This window comes from Octopus bimaculoides, chromosome 13 (genome assembly GCF_001194135.2).
Source record: "Octopus bimaculoides isolate UCB-OBI-ISO-001 chromosome 13, ASM119413v2, whole genome shotgun sequence".
NCBI classification, from domain to species: Eukaryota; Metazoa; Mollusca; class Cephalopoda; order Octopoda; family Octopodidae; genus Octopus; species Octopus bimaculoides.
The window spans coordinates 36,903,697-36,920,623 of record NC_068993.1 but is presented as its reverse complement, the minus strand read 5'-3'; the positions used below and the strand labels follow the sequence as shown (position 1 = coordinate 36,920,623).

Here is a 16,927-nt window from a genome sequence, read left to right as displayed (position 1 = left end):
TCCATCTACCAAATCCACACACAAGGATTTGGTCAAGCCAAGTCTATAGTAGAAGACATTTGCCCAAGGTGCCACACAATGGGACTGAACCTGGACCCATGTGGTTGAGAAACAAGCTCCTTACCACACAGCCATGCTTGCATGGTGTTCGGCATTTTTTTAATCTGCAGAGAAATAGATTTTTCCTGTTTGTATATACATATGCGTGTGCTTGTATCTCTTAGTTTTTCACAAAGTGGGGGTTGTAAATGAGCACAAGCATATGTCTTTTGTTTCCAATATTCTACAAGAGATTGTCTGGTCATGGGGAAATATTACCTTGCTTGGCATCCAGCCATTGAAAAGTGCCTCGACAAATTCTGTCAGACCTACGCAAACATCGAAACGTGTATAAATATGTGTGTGTGTGTGTGTGTCACTACTGCTTGACAACTGGTTTTGGATGTTTACGTCCCTGTAACTAAACGGTTCGCCAAAACAGACCGACAGAATAAATACAAGGTTTAACAAAAAACAAATACTGGGTTCGATTCTACTAAAAATTCTTCAAGGCTGTGCTCCAGCATGGGTGAAGTCGAATTGACTGGAACAAAAGATAAAATATGTTCGCAGAAGTTTTCATTTTCTTTAATTAAGGGAAAAAACTTGTAAAATATAAATCCAGAGTTCTCTCCCTTGAAATATTAAAAAAAATTTCATCACATTCCATCGAAGAAGAATTATTAAATATTAAAATACTTCAAAGACATAATACAGATCAATTAATTACAGAAACTGAATTCCGTGACTGGACAATATGCAACAATCATAATAAATAGTAGTAGTTGTAGCCATTTCAGCAAACGAACATTTACAGACCTCTAACCGTACACACACAATAAACAAAAAATTTGTAATAATATTTAGAAAATAAAATTCTGTATAGTTAGAAATCTCACCATAGAACCAAGACTTAAGGAAACGATTCCATCTTCAAAAGCTGAAGGAGTATCTACATGTGGTGGTATACCTACAAGTAAATATATATCAATGTTCATAATTAATGTAGTAACATGGTATATAGAGGACAACATGTGAGAAAAAAAAACTTCATGTTACAGAAATACAAGATTCTATCTGTCCATTCATTCCTGGAAGGGTTGTTGGAGTAGAGTCCTTGGGCATTTCCTCCATAGGGTCCTATCAGAAGGAACTGTCATTAGACTTTCTGGATGGATTCCCAAGTGTGACTAGCTGAGACTCTGGATATTATCCAACCACCTCTTACCATTAAGTCTCCTGCCAGTTGGCTCAGTTTAAAGAACTTGTCTTGCAATTCTTTCTTGCATCATGCTAATCACAAGTCTGTAGTACAAGAGGTGTTACCTCTCAATGTGGAGAAGTATCGACTCAATCTGGAGAGCTAAATCACCTGAGATCCTTCACAGGAACCCTATTTCAGGCACTTGTAATCACAATCACACTCTTTCAGTCATCACTCAAGAGATTGCCATTAATAATGGCATAAATGAATTAGAGAACAAGAGAAATAAGATAACATCTGGAACCTTCTTCCACATATTGCGAAGACCAAGAGACAAGTAGTGAGGTCAGATCAGAGGACATTGAACTTTTCAATGAGATGAAGATGAATGGTTATAAACTATGTCATAGAATTGATACATCTATATTCAGCATGGTAAAAAGTGTTCTGTTATAAGAAAGCATTGTTATTATATTCAGGGTGAAAGCAGTTAGCTGACAGATTTGTTAGAGTATCAGAAAGAAAATACTATGCAGTGTTTGTTCTAGCTCTTTAAATTCTAAGTTCAAATCCCACCAAGATCAACTTTGCTTTCTATCTTTTCAAGGTTAATAAAATAAAATACAAGTCAAGAACTCTCAAAATTGTGGATATTGTACCAAAATTAGAAAGAATTATTAATATTATTATTATGGCAGTGAACTGACAGAATTGTCAGCATGCCAAGCGAAATGTTTAGCGGTATTTCGTCTGTCTTCACACTTTGAAATCAAATTCTGCCAAGGTTGACTTTGCCCTTCATCCTTTCAGGGTCAATGAAATAAGTACCAGTTACACACTGGGACCAATATAATCGACTATCCTCCTCCCCCAAATTTCAGGCCTTGTGTCTACAGTAGAAAGAATTATTATTATTATTGAGTGAGAGAGCAGTGCATGTCATCAAAGTGACACTGGGGTACAAATGTATGAAGCCTATTATTATTATTATTATTATTATTATTATTAAGGTGCCAAGCTGGCAGAATCGTTAGCACACCAGGCGAAATGCTTGGCGGTAATTCGTCCATCTTCACATTCTGAATTCAAATTCTGCCAAGGTTGACTTTGTCTTTCATCCTTTCGAGGTCAGTAAATTAAGTACCAGTTCCACACTGTAGAATGATGGACAAAATGCCTTGTACTATTCAATTACATCCCTTTACATTCCTATATACATACATATCTTATGATAGAGAATTTTAGCAAACCCAATTTTAACCTCATTATAAAAAGTAGATTATGGAGTTAAACCACATTTTTCTCTTTGTGGTCAAAAAAACAAAAGACTGGCCTGACTAGCTTCAATGTTTTTTAACAATTTGTTCACAGGTCAGCTATTCATCTCTCTATCCACAGAGAAAGAGAGAAAGGGAATTGTACTTCACAGCTTATAGGCTTATACCTAGACGTAGTGTACACAATTTGCTTGTATTAAACGCAGAGTTTTTTCCGGTAGTGCTTCTATTATTTTGAATAAACAGGCAATTCTCAAGATTCATACATTCAACTTTTGAAATCCTTAAATTTGTGAAAGTTTGAGGAATATGAACACATGAAATTTGAACTGACAAATCTCAAGGGTTTCCTGTATACACACACAAAACTTTTATTTCATTAAACACACACACACACACACGTACACACACAAAACAAATAGTGACAAAAACTGAATGTACAAATACTGAGTGGCTTGATGCACACATACCTTGTCCGGGTAAGTATTGGTTGACAGTCAACTGGTCTGGACAGTGGTTAATTAATCCATGTTGCATAACCTTTGAAATTAATTTATCACATACTGGAGGGATTCCACAAGGAAGAGGAGTGCTTGGATCAACATTGTTTGTGCTGTACAAGAACTCGTATCCATAGTGCTTTGTTTTTCGGTGTTTCAAAGTTGTTTGGGCTGTATAATGAAACAACAAGAATTGAATTTAAAAAACTACAAAATGAAATTTTAATTAGGACACATGTTTGAGTTGGCTTTAGTCAACCTACTTAAAAATTTATAACCGTCATATTTTAAATTTTATTGTTGTTTAATCCTAGGTCAATACTGAATGATCAGAGATATTCTGGTTGAGACTAGCCTGTCTTTACAAGGGTTATAGAGTTATCTAGGACTACATTGTCTAAAGTGTCCTTTTTTTTTTAGGATGAGATATGAGAGTTGACTGCGATTTCTAGCAGGTCAAGAGGTTCTTCTTGTTGGCTCATTATTTATTAATAGATGTCAATATTAAACTCTAAATAAAGTGGCAAGCTGGCAGAATCATTAACACACAACTTGGAATCACATCTAAAGAAATAAACGAGAGGAGATGTAAAGATATTTAACCAATAGAGCTATTTTGTATTTACTCTACTGGAAAATAAACAAAAAAAAAATGCCTTACTTGGATTATCACAGTCAGCCCATTCTATAGCACTGATCAGCTGGGTTTCGTAATCTTCACTGATGAAATCTTTCAGAAGAATCAAACCTGGTGGTAGGTCTGTGGATGGAACTAAGCACGATGGAACTACCAAATAGAAAGAAAAAAAAAAAAAAAAAAAAAAAAAAAAAACTAAGTCAAAGAACTCATTGATTACAGAGATGTATTCAAGGGTTCCACTCGGTCGCAGAAAGGGAGAGAATAAATGAAGATGGCATGGGTCAACAACTAAAAAGTTTCTGTTTTAAAATCTTCAGGTGTGGCTGTGTGGTAAGACGCTTGCTCCTCAACCACATAGTTCTGGGTTCAGTCCCACAGCGTGGTACCTTGGGCAAATGTCTTCTACTATAGCCTCAGACCGACCAAAGCCTTGTCAGTGGATTTGGCAGATAGAAACTGAAAGAAGCCCATTGTGTGTGTGTGTATGTGTGTGTCCGTCTGTCTGTCTGTCCCCCCATCTCCGCTTGACAACCAGTGTTGGTATGTTTATGTCCCGTAAATTAGCGATTCGGAAAAAGAGACAGAATAAATACTAGTCTTGAAAAAATAAGTCTTGGTGTCGATTTGTTTGACTAAAACCCTTCAAAGCAGTGCTCCAGCATGGTTGCAGTCAAATGACAGAAACAAGTTAAAGAATAGGAGAAAAGAATACATTTCATGGTCTCTTAATTTGACTTAGCTGTCTAGAAACAGATACCAAATCTACTAGAGGATGTTACTATCCAGGGATAAATGTATTTTCATCTATTCATGAACAAAAACAAGAGAATATACAAGGCAGGTAACTCTTGCAGTTTTTTATTACAACTAATTTCATGCTTATTAGCACCTTTTGTTTTTTTTAGAGCAATTTAAATGCTAGCAAGGATATTATTGTATAGCATTCAAAATGTTAGCATTGATATCACAATTTCTGCATAGTTAAGCATTTGCAAAACTGCTAACACTGTTAAAAATCGTTTAGAACTTAATCACTTATCAGTGAGATAGAAATAGTAAGTTTCGAAACAGTGGAGTATGACAAACAGAGTTATCTACCTTGGTTAGGAACACTCCAATCAACCTATTTTGTTACTAAATTTCTGTTGAAATGTAATGTCACTAGATTAATTTTGAAAAAAAAAAACAAACGAAGAATTTCATAAAATAAGTGAGTCAATATTAAGCAAGTAACTGAATATTAAATTTTGATAGGAAGCTTTAATTTATATCATTTTAAAACGAAGAGTTTCTTATTTCTTTATTGCCCACAAGGGGCTAAACATAGAGGGGACAAACAAGGACAGACAAAGGGATTAAGTCGATTACATCGACTCCAGTGCGTAACTGGTACTTTATTTATCGACCCCGAAAGGATGAAAGGCAAAGTCGACCTCGGCGGAATTTGAACTCAGAACGTAACGGCAGACGAAATACCGCTAAACATTTCGCCCGGCGTGCTAACGTTTCTGCCAGCTCACCACCTTGAAACAAAGAGTTTCTATCATACAATCAGAGGTGGTCTCGGAAGGATTGTATCAAAAGGGTTAAAGTAAACCCAAGTTTCTAGGATGTTGCTTCATCTATATTATTATTAACATACATATCTACCTGGAAAAAATTTCCTCACTATTTACATTAAAAAAAAAAGTTAACATGTTTGAGATACTCAGCATGTAAGGCAGCAAGCTGACAGAAGCATTTGCATGCCAGGCAAATTATTTGGTGGCATTTCAGCTGTCAAAATCCGCCACGGTCAACTTTACCTTTTGTTCTTACAGAGTTGATAAAATAAGTACCAGTAGTGTTAAGGCTGCATTCCCTGGTGAAGAGGATTGGCCTGCAAGAATCCTGTGCCAGTGCCACATAAAAAGCACCTTTGGTGGCATCATGTAAAAAGCACTTGTGCCAGTGGCATAATAAAAGCACCTAGCACACTCTGTAAAGTGGTTGACAGTAGGAAGGGCATCCAGCTGCAGAAACTAAGCCAACTCAGACTGGAACCTGGTGAAGCTCTCCAGCTGGCCAGCCCTGGTCAAACCATCCAACCCATACCAGCATGGAAAATGGACATTAAAGGATGATGATGAAGAGAAGGAGGATGAACACTGGGGTCAATGTAGTTGACTTAGCCCCCACCCCACTCCCACGAAATTGCTGCTCTTGTGTCAAAATTTGAAAACCAATTTACATGAACATAGGTACACGCATGACAGAGAGGTGGTTAGAAGTTTTAACACCTTCCAACAATAAAGAAAAGAAAACCAGTTATTAACACCAGTTTGAGGCTTTAATCCATCCACAAATTCTATAATATTTACATGCAAAACTGATCAGGGTTACTCAACCACAGCTTATTCCTCAATGAAAGTTACAATGTAAACTTATATAACCAATGTATAAAAATAGATGTATAATTACAAAATAAATATCATTATCATTGTCATTTAATGCCTGTCAGTCATGCCATCATAGGTTGAATGGTTTAGCAGAATCCAAGTTAGAAGACTGTGTCATGCTTCAATGTCTGCTTTGGTATGGTTTCAATGACCAGATGCCCTCCCTGTTGCCAACCACTTTACAGAATGTAACTGAGTGTTTATTTTGCAGCAGTAGTTCTAGAGGAGTTACAATGTAACTCACAAGACAAAAAAGCTTCCTTGACCGAGTACAAGTGTAGTAGAAAAGGTGGCTCTAGGCTGTTAAGGGGCTAAAGTATGAGACAGAGAGAGAAAGAGAGAGACAGGTATAGCTGAAAAGGAGATACATGACTACTTTGCATTATATAAAGGGTTTGTTGGAATAGCTAGAAAGAAATATAAATGCAAGAAGGTGGGTAAAGTGAGTAGAAGAGAGAAATGGGACAGAAGATCAGGAAGATTGGGCGAATAAGTTTGCAAGAATGTGAGAGAAGACAGACAGATGATTAGAGACTAGTAGAGAAGTGATTGTAGTAAAAGGATGCAGAGGTGGTCAATGGTAAATATGAGCTTGAAGGGAAGGTGATATAAAATAGAAGTGGCCTGGAGAAGAAGAGTTAAATATTAAAAAGAAAATACTGATCACTTACTTGTCTTTAAAAAAGAAATATAGATGTTGTTTCCATTACTTAGTTTAGTACCGTTCAATTTATTGGCGGCCTGTACTGCATCTTCAGTAGAAAGGTAACATATAAAGGCATAAGGTCTTTGAGGCAGCATGATAATTTCTTCAGCACGGACATCTTCACAGAAAGCCTCTTCTATTTCTTCCTTGCTCACACCAGTGTCCAGTCCACCATTGAATACACAAAGAATCTAGGGAAAAACAAAAGCAACAATTCTGGAGAATATGAGGTTTTTATACTGGAAAACTACTTTTATTTCAGTGAGTAACATAAGTTGATACCTTCTCTCTTTTTCAGTTTCCTGATATATATATATATATTTATATACATATATATATGAACCAAACTACCTCTCACACTATGTTCTATGCCTACCTCTCCCCTCTGCTCCTGCATCCAATTTCACTGTCATCTTTCTCTTGTCCTTCTGTCAACAGAATCATTATTGTCCTGCCACTCTCACCTACCTCCTCCCTCTGGCATCCTTCTATCTTCCCAAACTCATGACCTATTGGTTATCACCCTTCAACTCTACCCAACATTTTTACAGTTGCAGGCTGTCTCCTGATCCCTGTACAATCTTGCCAACCCCAGATACCCATTCACTTCTACTCCCCTCAGATCTTGAGGGATCACTCTAAATACCTCATTCCTAATACCTATCTCTTCACAGGTCCTACTGATCATTACCTCTCTCCCCTACTAAATGTGAGTAACAATACAGCTCTACTAGAAGAACCTGTTCTACCCCCTCTTCTCTTGTACCTTAATTCATCCCATACCATAAAGCTGTGTCTACCTCCCTCAGGGCTCATAGTCTTGCAAACTGCATGGAAATCTCAATAGAGCTGGTGGCTCAAAAAAAAGGCACCAAATACACACTGTAAAGTGGTGGGTGTTAGGAAGGACATCCAGCCTTGGAAACAGTGCCAAAGCAGATATTGGAGTATGATGCTATCTTTGGCTACATCAGATCCTGTCAACCTATGCCAGCATAGAACATGGACATTAGACAACGACAACGATATATTATTTTACTTACACCCTGCTCTACACCTTTCAGTCATAAGTGCTATTTGTTTCTGTTGCCCTTTCTCTACACTCTTGCATTGTCCTTTCTTGCCCACCCCAACTCCACCAGGAAGAAGACACATGCCCAAGGTGCCACACTATTAGGATGAAACTCAAAACCATGTGGCTGGAAAGAGAACTACATAACCACACAGTCACACCTGCACATCCAGCCATAAAATTCTCTCTCTCTCATAGCTATCTTTCTAAACCCATGCTAGCAAGGAAAATTGTAGATTAACCCTTTCACATTCAGATTTTTCTGTCTAATGTAATACTTATTTATTCACATTTGTTTTGAATTAATTATCTTTAATCTGTTACTTGTTTCAGTCATTTGTCTGCAGCCATGCTGGGGCACTGGCTTGAAGGGTTTTAGTCAAACATTTGGTCAACTCCAGGCCTTTTTTTTTAAGCCTGGTACTTATTTTATCAGTCACTTTGCCAAATTGCTAAGTCACAGTGACATAAACAACCCAACACTGATTGTCAAGCAGGGAGCAGGGTTCAAAATCAACACACACACACACACACACGTGCACACATATGCACACACACACACACACGGCAGCAAAACTGAGTTCTGAAAGCTTGGGGTTCTCCACCCATTACAGTGATTCTCTTTCACCCCATGAATTATGTCGGCCTCTTCCCCCTCCCTCTGTCTCCAGTCTACTCAACCAAATCTTACCTCTCTCTTGTTCCCCACCCTTCCAGCCATTGTATCATCTTTACTACTTCTGTTGTTCATCTGCATCCTTCTATCTTCCCCAGTTCATGATTCTGTTTTATCTACCCTTCAACCCTACCCTTTCACCCACTTCTACTCAGTGGGTGGGGGGGAACACCTAGGCACTTTATCACCATTATGTATGTCCTGCAGCTCCCATCAATTATTTTTCGCTTTCTCTTCCCCTATAAGACGTTAGCAGTCATGCAGACCCCTCTGCAGGAAGTTGCTCTCCCCACCTCCTGTCATAGTAATCCCCTTGTCCCTGAGCATGAAGTTGCTCCCCACCACACACACACACACATCTTCCGCAGGGTTCATAATCTTATGAATTGTATGGCGACCTCAATAGTGCAGGCGGCTTGAAAATAAGTACCCAGTGCACACTGTAAAATGGTTGGCAATAGGAAGGGCATCAAGTAAAAACCAGGCCACAACAGATATTGAAGCAAACTGCAGTCTTTGGACACAGTGGATCCTATCAAACCGTCCAACCTATGCCAACATGGAACATGGACATTCAATGATGATGATGACGACGATTATGCTTCCTCACAGTTTCCATCTACCAAATTTACTCACAAGGCACAGAGCAGTCCAGGGCTAGAGTAGAACACACTTGCCAAGGTGCTGTACAGTGGGACTGAATTACAAACCTTTTTGTTATAATGTTAAAGAGACACATTATCATGTGTACTCATATCACAGACAACTAGTTATAAAGTATTACACTATGTCAAACAATAAATGTTTTATAAGGAGAGGGAAGAAAAGCAACATTAACCATTAGCCATGCTCTACTTCTTACTCAAAACCAAAAAGAGAAAACATATTAACAAGTTGTCTATCTGTGTGTCTATAAGTGATTCACATTCTCAACAACTCTACTTAAAACATTTTCAACTCACTACAAAACTGGAAATACAACCACTTTAAAAAAAAAGTTAAGCTTCAAACATTATTAGACATTAAAATGTAGACTGGCAAAATTGTTAAGGTATCAGATGAAAGTTTAGATTCTGTTTCAGCTGTTCATTTAAAATATTGGGTTGACCCAAAAGTTTATTTACATTTTCTTCCTTTACATATGCATACTTGCTAGATACCTGACACTCTAACATAGTTTGACATGAACTTGCAATGAGACAGGTTGTATTTTGTGTGCTTAAGATCATCCTGAAAATGGAAAATCAAAATGAACATTATCAACACATCAGAAAGCAATGGAAACATGCAGGAAGATATGTGTTGTGTACAGAATGCTGTTATGGAACATATGTGCCAGAAGTGGTTTTCAAGATTTTAATCAGGAAATTTTTCCATTCAAGAAGCCGACCAACTGAGAGATTAACAGCAACAAAGTGAAGGAGTTAGTCATACCCTACTCCATTTTACAAGGATCATTGCAGATATTCTCCAAATATCCTAATCAAGTACTAAAAACTATCTGCACCAACTTGGTTACACCAGCAGGCTCAATGTTTGGGTCACACATCAATTGAATGAGGAGAGCATGGCCCAATGAATGTCCAACTGCAATTTGCAGCAGATACATGAACAAAAATTATCCTTTTTTGAAAAGAATGTTGACAAGAAAAGACAAATGAGTCATTATAACAACGTGAAGCACAAATGATCATGGGTAAGTGCAGTAAACCACCACAAACAACCTCCAGTGCAGGACTTTGGTGGGATTGGAAGGGCATGGCCTTTTATGAGCATCTTCCTATGATCAGGACCATCACTTCAGATGTGTACTGTGACCAGCTACACAAATTAAACACAGTAATCAATGAGAAGCATCCAGAACTTTTCAGTTACAAGGGCACTGTCTTTCACCGTGACAATGCCAGACTGCAGGCTTCTCTGCAGACACAAAAAAATGTTACTATGGCTTGGTTGGGAAGTTTTGCCTCACTCTCCATATTCACCCAACTTTGTGCCTTCAGATTTCTACCTATTTTGGCCTCTTCAAATTCATTAAATAGACAGACTTTCAGTTCTAAAGATGGTGTAGAAATTCACCTGGAAGAGCTCTTGGCCAATGAAAGCAGAAGATTTTGAAATCAATTGGTAATTATATCATTGATTAAATAAATCACTCTACGTTTAAAACTTGTGTCTTATTTTCACTTAAAAAGCAAAAGGACTTTTTAGGCAACCCAATAGTAATTTATAAACATTATCAAACATTAACAAATAGATTGATAGAATCATTAGAGCAGCAGATGAAATGATTTGTAGTACTTAATTTACAGCGCTTTAGACTCTAATTTCAAATCCTGCATAGGTTGACAGTTCCATTCATTATTCCTTGGTTGATAAAATAAACTAACAGTCAAGTACTGGTTGAGAGAGTCAATATAATGAACTAAACCCTCCTACCCAGGTGTGTGGCATGGTGCCTGTTTTAGAAATCAATACTGAAAAGGGACTGATCAAGGAAAATACAAAGTTGAAGTCCTTTAAGTTCTGAGCTCAAATCCTGCTGAAGTCAACTTTGCCTTTCATCTGTTCAGAATTGATAAAATGAAGTTCCTGGCTGCAGGTATGGCTCTGTGTTTAAGAAATTTGCTTCACAACCATATGCTTCAAGGTTCAATCCTACTTTACAAACCCTTGAGCAAGTCTCTTCTATCATAGCAGTGGGTTAGTAGATGAAAACTGTGAGGAAGCTTGTTGTGTTGTGCGACATGTGTGTGCATGTGTATGTATACACACACACACACACACACACATACATAAGCAAGTGTCTTCTGCTATAGCCCTGGGATGACCATAGGTTTGTGAGCGGATATCGCAGACTGAAAATGAAAGAAGCCATAAATATATGTTGTGTGTGTGTGTATGTTAACAAAAATCACTGTCATACAAGAAGAGTTGTTCATTTGCAGCCTGTCATGAAAACACGTTTTGCCATTGTGCTGTTCATATTCAAAAGACTTAGATAAATATTAAATGGAGACATTTGTTTAGCAGTGAATTACAGACACTCCCTTGCCCCAGTGATAGGTATACTGTAAACATGTAACCAATAATATTCTTATTCTTTAATTGTAATATAAAATAATATAAAAAATACAAAAACAAAAATAAGTGGTTGAGTTGATTAAATAAATTATACAAACAATTACTCAAATTTGTGGCCACATGCTAATGTTAGAAATTAATATTAACAGAGATCAATATATTCCGTAACAAACACAATATTTCTTTCATCCCAACACTCCACTCACCTTCCACCCTATTACAACATAACACAAAATGATTTTTAATCATTCTCCAAATTTGAAAATTGATCATTTTTTTAAATCATGCTTTTCAAACTACAAATTTTGAAGTTATATTCAGTTAGCAATCCAAACAGAGAAACTTTTTTTTACTCTAGCAAATTAGCAACAATTCATATCTAAAAGGGCAAAAAAGTAGATAACATGTGTATTTAGATATTTTAGTTTACTGATAGCAGAGTAACTCTTTTGATGCCAGCCTGCCCAAGAGCACCCATAGTTCTATGATATACATTTTTTGTTTTAAAATGATCTAAATTAAAACCTTCCACTAAAATTTCAAGTCAATGTATGTACCAAACACCAAATGAACAATGACAAAGTTGTTTTACTAAATTCTTCATTATTTTTACAATTAACCTTTTAGCATTGGCCGTATCAGGTCCAAATTCTCAACCTGTTTCATGTTCATACAGGCTAGATCCAACCTCCCGCACCTATCCTACAAAGTCATTCTGAAAATAAACAATCACATCATTGAACTCTAGAAGCTACAAGATAATCCACAATTAACTCAGAACAAATTGAATAAATAAGCATTACATTTGACAGGGTAATCTGAATGCCAAAGAGTTAATTGAAACAAAGGTAGCATATTTTAACAGAAATACAGTAATAAAAGATTTTTAAAATATATAGAACATTACAGCATATTATACAATATGCTATTAAAATAAAGGTAGTCACCTGATGATTTAGACATTATTTTCAAATACACAAAATGATTTTCCTGATTTCTCTTTTCAAAATACCTGGAGTTCAAATTCCTTTAAGATAAAAGTATAGGGGTAACAAACAGTTTGAATCAAACAGCAGCATATATACACAAACTTACATATTTCCTGGCTCATAAGATGAACTTTATTCCTGAAAAACTCCTTAAGAATTCCCCTACATCTCATTTTTTCAATAAAATGTAAAATGTCAGATGATAGAACAACATTCAACAACTGGGTCTGATATTCACAAGAAACCCCATTTCGTAATCATCATCATCATCATCATCATCGTTTAACGTCCGCTTTCCATGCTAGCATGGGTTGGAGGATTTGACTGAGGACTGGTGAAACCGGATGGCAACACCAGGCTCCAGTCTGATTTGGCAAAGTTTCTACAGCTGGATGCCCTTCCTAACGCCAACCACTCAGAGAGTGTAGTGGGTGCTTTTACGTGTCACCCGCACGAAAACGGCCACGCTCGAAATGGTGTCTTTTATGTGCCACCCGCACAAGCCAGTCCAGGGGCACTGGCAACGATCTCGCTCGAAAATCCTACGGGAGCCAGTCAGGCGGTACTGGCAACGGCCACGCTCAAAATGGTGCATCTCATGTGCCACCCGCACAGTACATCTATATTCACACATACTAAACATATCTTGGATTTATGATTACGATATTCATTAGTTTTGTAATTAATGGTAACTAGTAGCTGTTTACAAGGGCTCACTGGCACTGGTAACAGAATGTCATTTATTTGATTTATGGTGAATCAATAACGCTGATGCTTCACATCTTTTGTAGGCCAGCAGTAGTACCTCTGAATTAGACACCATCTGTTACCTGTCAGTTTAGTTATTTAACTTACAACCCCTCTACAATGCTACACATGCAGAGAAGACAGGCATAATTACAAGCTACAAGTTTTGTATATGTCAAACAATACAGCAACTAGGTAGTTGAGCTATGGTATAGATCACCACCAAATGAGAAAACAGAAGAATGAAAAAAATGTGGACTTCATCATAAAGAAGCACATCATTAAGAACTGGAGGAAGTCACAAACCATGGATACACAATCAACGAACTATGGGGCTATAAAATCTCCACAATGATAATAATAGTGTAAGGCAAAGAAATTAGAAGAAAAGGGAAATGTACCAACAGATGAATTTACTGGTTTTTCATCATGATGCTACATCCTGAAGAAGCAGGAGTCAAGTATGAGAGTAAAGACCAGGACTGCAAAGAAGATATCTGAAGAGTATGAAGAAAACATCTGGGAGTTTCACAAATAAATATGATCTATGCCAAGAAAAGAACAATTATTAGCTAGGACAAATAGACAATATAGACGAAATACTATTAGCAAGTAGACAATATAGAGATGAAGGTATATTAACAAAAAGAGAATATAAATGAAGTATCATTAGCAAATAGGCAATATGAAACAAAACTGTTTGTAAAGTTGTTAGTGTTATAGCAAGGTGCAAAATCATTACTATGAATACTGTATATTGTAAACCGCCTGACTGGCCTTCGTAGGATTTTCGAGCGAGATCGTTGCCAGTGCCCCTGGACTGGCTTTTGTGCAGGTGGCACATAAAATACACCATCCTGAGTGTGGCCGTTGCCAGTACCGCCTGACTGGCCTTTGTGCAGGTGACACGTAAAAGCACCCACTACACTTTCTGAGTGGTTGGCGTTAGGAAGGGCATCCAGCCGTAGAAACTCTGCCAAATCAGATTGGAGCCTGGTGTAGCCATCTGGTTTCACCAGTCCTCAGTCAAATTGTCCAACCCATGCTAGCATAGAAAGCGGACGTTAAACGATGATGATGATGTAAGTACTGTATATTATAAATGTCATCAGTATGTTAATAAGGGTGCATGCTTTTAGTGTGTTTGTACTTGATGATGTATATTTAAGGAACTTTTGTCTTGTCAGTTTGACTAACACTACTGATTGTAAAGGATTACATATGAACACAATAGTATTTGGTGAAAACTCTCTCTATGACTCAACACAACACTATTGAAAAATACAGGAACACAGTCAGTGACCATAAAAACAACTGGATATAAAACTCTCACTCTACTGGAATTTTGGCTTGTTATGCAAGGATCATAAAGCTCTTGCCTTTAGCAATTGTTAAATGAAAACCAATTTCCAAAGAATTTATTCCACCTGGTACACTTGTTCACATTCATAGCAAAAAGGTTGATAAATGATGGTAGCACAAAACTATGATTGGATGGATTATGGCCACAGCATCCAGTAGTTTGTTGTGGAAATTAACATTAATGTGGAATAAATTTCAAGCCCACAAAGCACAAACAGCAAAAATCTTAAAGCACCCATGATGGTACCACATAAAAGTACCTGTGTTAGTGCCACATAAAAAGGCCTGTGCTAGTGCCATTTAAAAGCACCCATGCAAGTGCCATGTAAAAGCACCCGTACTGGTGCCATGTAAAAGCACCCAAGCCAGTGTTACTTAAAAAAGGCACCTAGTACACTCTGTGAAGTTGTTGACATTAGGAAGAACATCCAGCCAGTATGGAAAAATGGACATTAAATGATGATGATGATAAGGGTGGAACAAGTAGGTACACTTATCCCCTACTCTCAAAATTGCTGGCCATAAGCTCTGGATTGATGTCCCATTCAGGGGAAATGTTGTGATGCTGGTCACTCATACACCAGGAAACCCAGGTAACCAACCTAATGAGGTTTAGGGCTCAAAAATAAAAAGCAAGAGTAACTAAAGTGACCTGTTACTGTACTGCTATGTCAATAGATGAAGTCATCATAGGCAACTATAAGAGCAGAAATAACAGCCATGGTTTAAAAAATATTTTGTAATCAGTAATGTGATAGATAGCACTGAAGATGAATTTCTCTAAGATAGCAATGATAAAAAAAACAACAGCGGTGACAGTGGTGTTGATAACAGCAGTGATTGATGTGTTAATCATCATCATCATTTAATGTCCGTTTTCCATGCTGGCATAGGTTGGATGGTTTAACAGGAGCTGACCAACCAGAGAGCTTTCCAGACTCCAATTGTCTAAGTATGATTTATATGGCTGGATGCCCTTCCTAACACCAACCACTTTATAGAGTATACTGGGTACTTAAGTGACACCAACATGTGTGCTTTATACATGGCACTGGCATAGGTGTTTTTCATGTGGCACCAGCAGAGGTGCCTTTCTACAATGGTACTGGAATGGGTGCTTTTCTACATGGCACCAGCTCAGCCACTTTTATGTGAAACCGAAATGGATGCTTTTTACATGACACAAAAACGGGTACTTTTCACGTAACAACAGCACCTGCAAACCCACAAGACAATGACCTCTCTGCTGAGAGAGGTAGTGGGAGACATAGCAGAAAAGGACATGCCTGTATGTATGGATGGCCATGATTTTACTTAGCTTGATATGCATTCTCAAGTGCAGCAAATTGCCAGAAGTCTTGGTCCCTTGTCATCTCCTGAGTGAAGCCCAAAATCTCAAGATCCTTTCTCACCACTCTGTCCCACATCACCTGAGTCTACCCCTTCCAAAGGTTCCCTCCACAGTTAAAGATAGACACTTCTTCATGCAGCTGCCCTCATTCATATGCATCTCATGACCATACCACTACAGTCTTCACTCTTGCATGCAGCATCTAATGTCTCTTAAAACCCAATTCTTTTCTCAAATCATTTACACTGACAGTCCCCACTGGACATGTTTATATAGCTAGCACTGGGTATGCTATATGTAGTTTCTACCAATACCTTTCTGACATATCAAGCAGGGCCATCTCCCTAAAGAGACTTGTGATTTGTCTGTTTTCCTAGTAAGTAGGAAAACAGACAAATCACAGATCCTTTCAGGGAGATGGCCCTCAGCTATTTGTGGCACTCTCAAGAAATATATTTCAGATTAAAGATTGATTTTGATGCAGAGACTAGGAAACAGCTTTTAACAAAAAAAAATTATTGACTCATTCTAACACAAACATAGTCTCCCTCTGAACATAAGGCCAGTATTTAGCAACATGCCTGAATTACCTGCACAAGTATTTGCAAATGTAAGCCCTGGTTTTTATTTTTAAAAACGTTCATAACAAGCAAATCCAATTGCAGTGAACAACATTTTATCAATGTACAACTATTTTACTCTAAATTAGAAATTTTTACTCTTTCACTTGTTTCAGTCATTTGACTGTGGCCATGCTGGAGCACTGCCTTTTAGTCGAGTAAATCGACTCCAGGACTTATTCTTTGTAAGCCTAGTATTTATTCTATCTCTTTTGCCGAACA

The 16,927-nt window shown here is 37.6% G+C and overlaps 1 protein-coding gene across 3 annotated transcripts in view; it reads right to left on the bottom strand.

The window, feature by feature from the left end:
* Positions 1-16,927, bottom strand: part of LOC106878852 (alkylated DNA repair protein alkB homolog 8) — a 48,631-nt gene that overhangs the window by 30,281 nt on the left and 1,423 nt on the right. For 2 of the 3 annotated variants that reach the window (XM_014928193.2, XM_014928192.2), the window contains exons 2-5: positions 6,770-6,995; positions 3,682-3,807; positions 2,991-3,191; positions 939-1,009 (exon numbers count right to left, since the gene is read on the bottom strand). In XM_014928193.2, the coding sequence (XP_014783679.1) occupies positions 939-1,009; positions 2,991-3,191; positions 3,682-3,807; positions 6,770-6,995 (624 nt within the window). Of the gene's footprint in view, positions 1-938; positions 1,010-2,990; positions 3,192-3,681; positions 3,808-6,769; positions 6,996-12,583; positions 12,664-16,927 lie in introns of all 3 variants that reach the window. The other variant, XM_014928194.2, reaches the window with a different exon arrangement.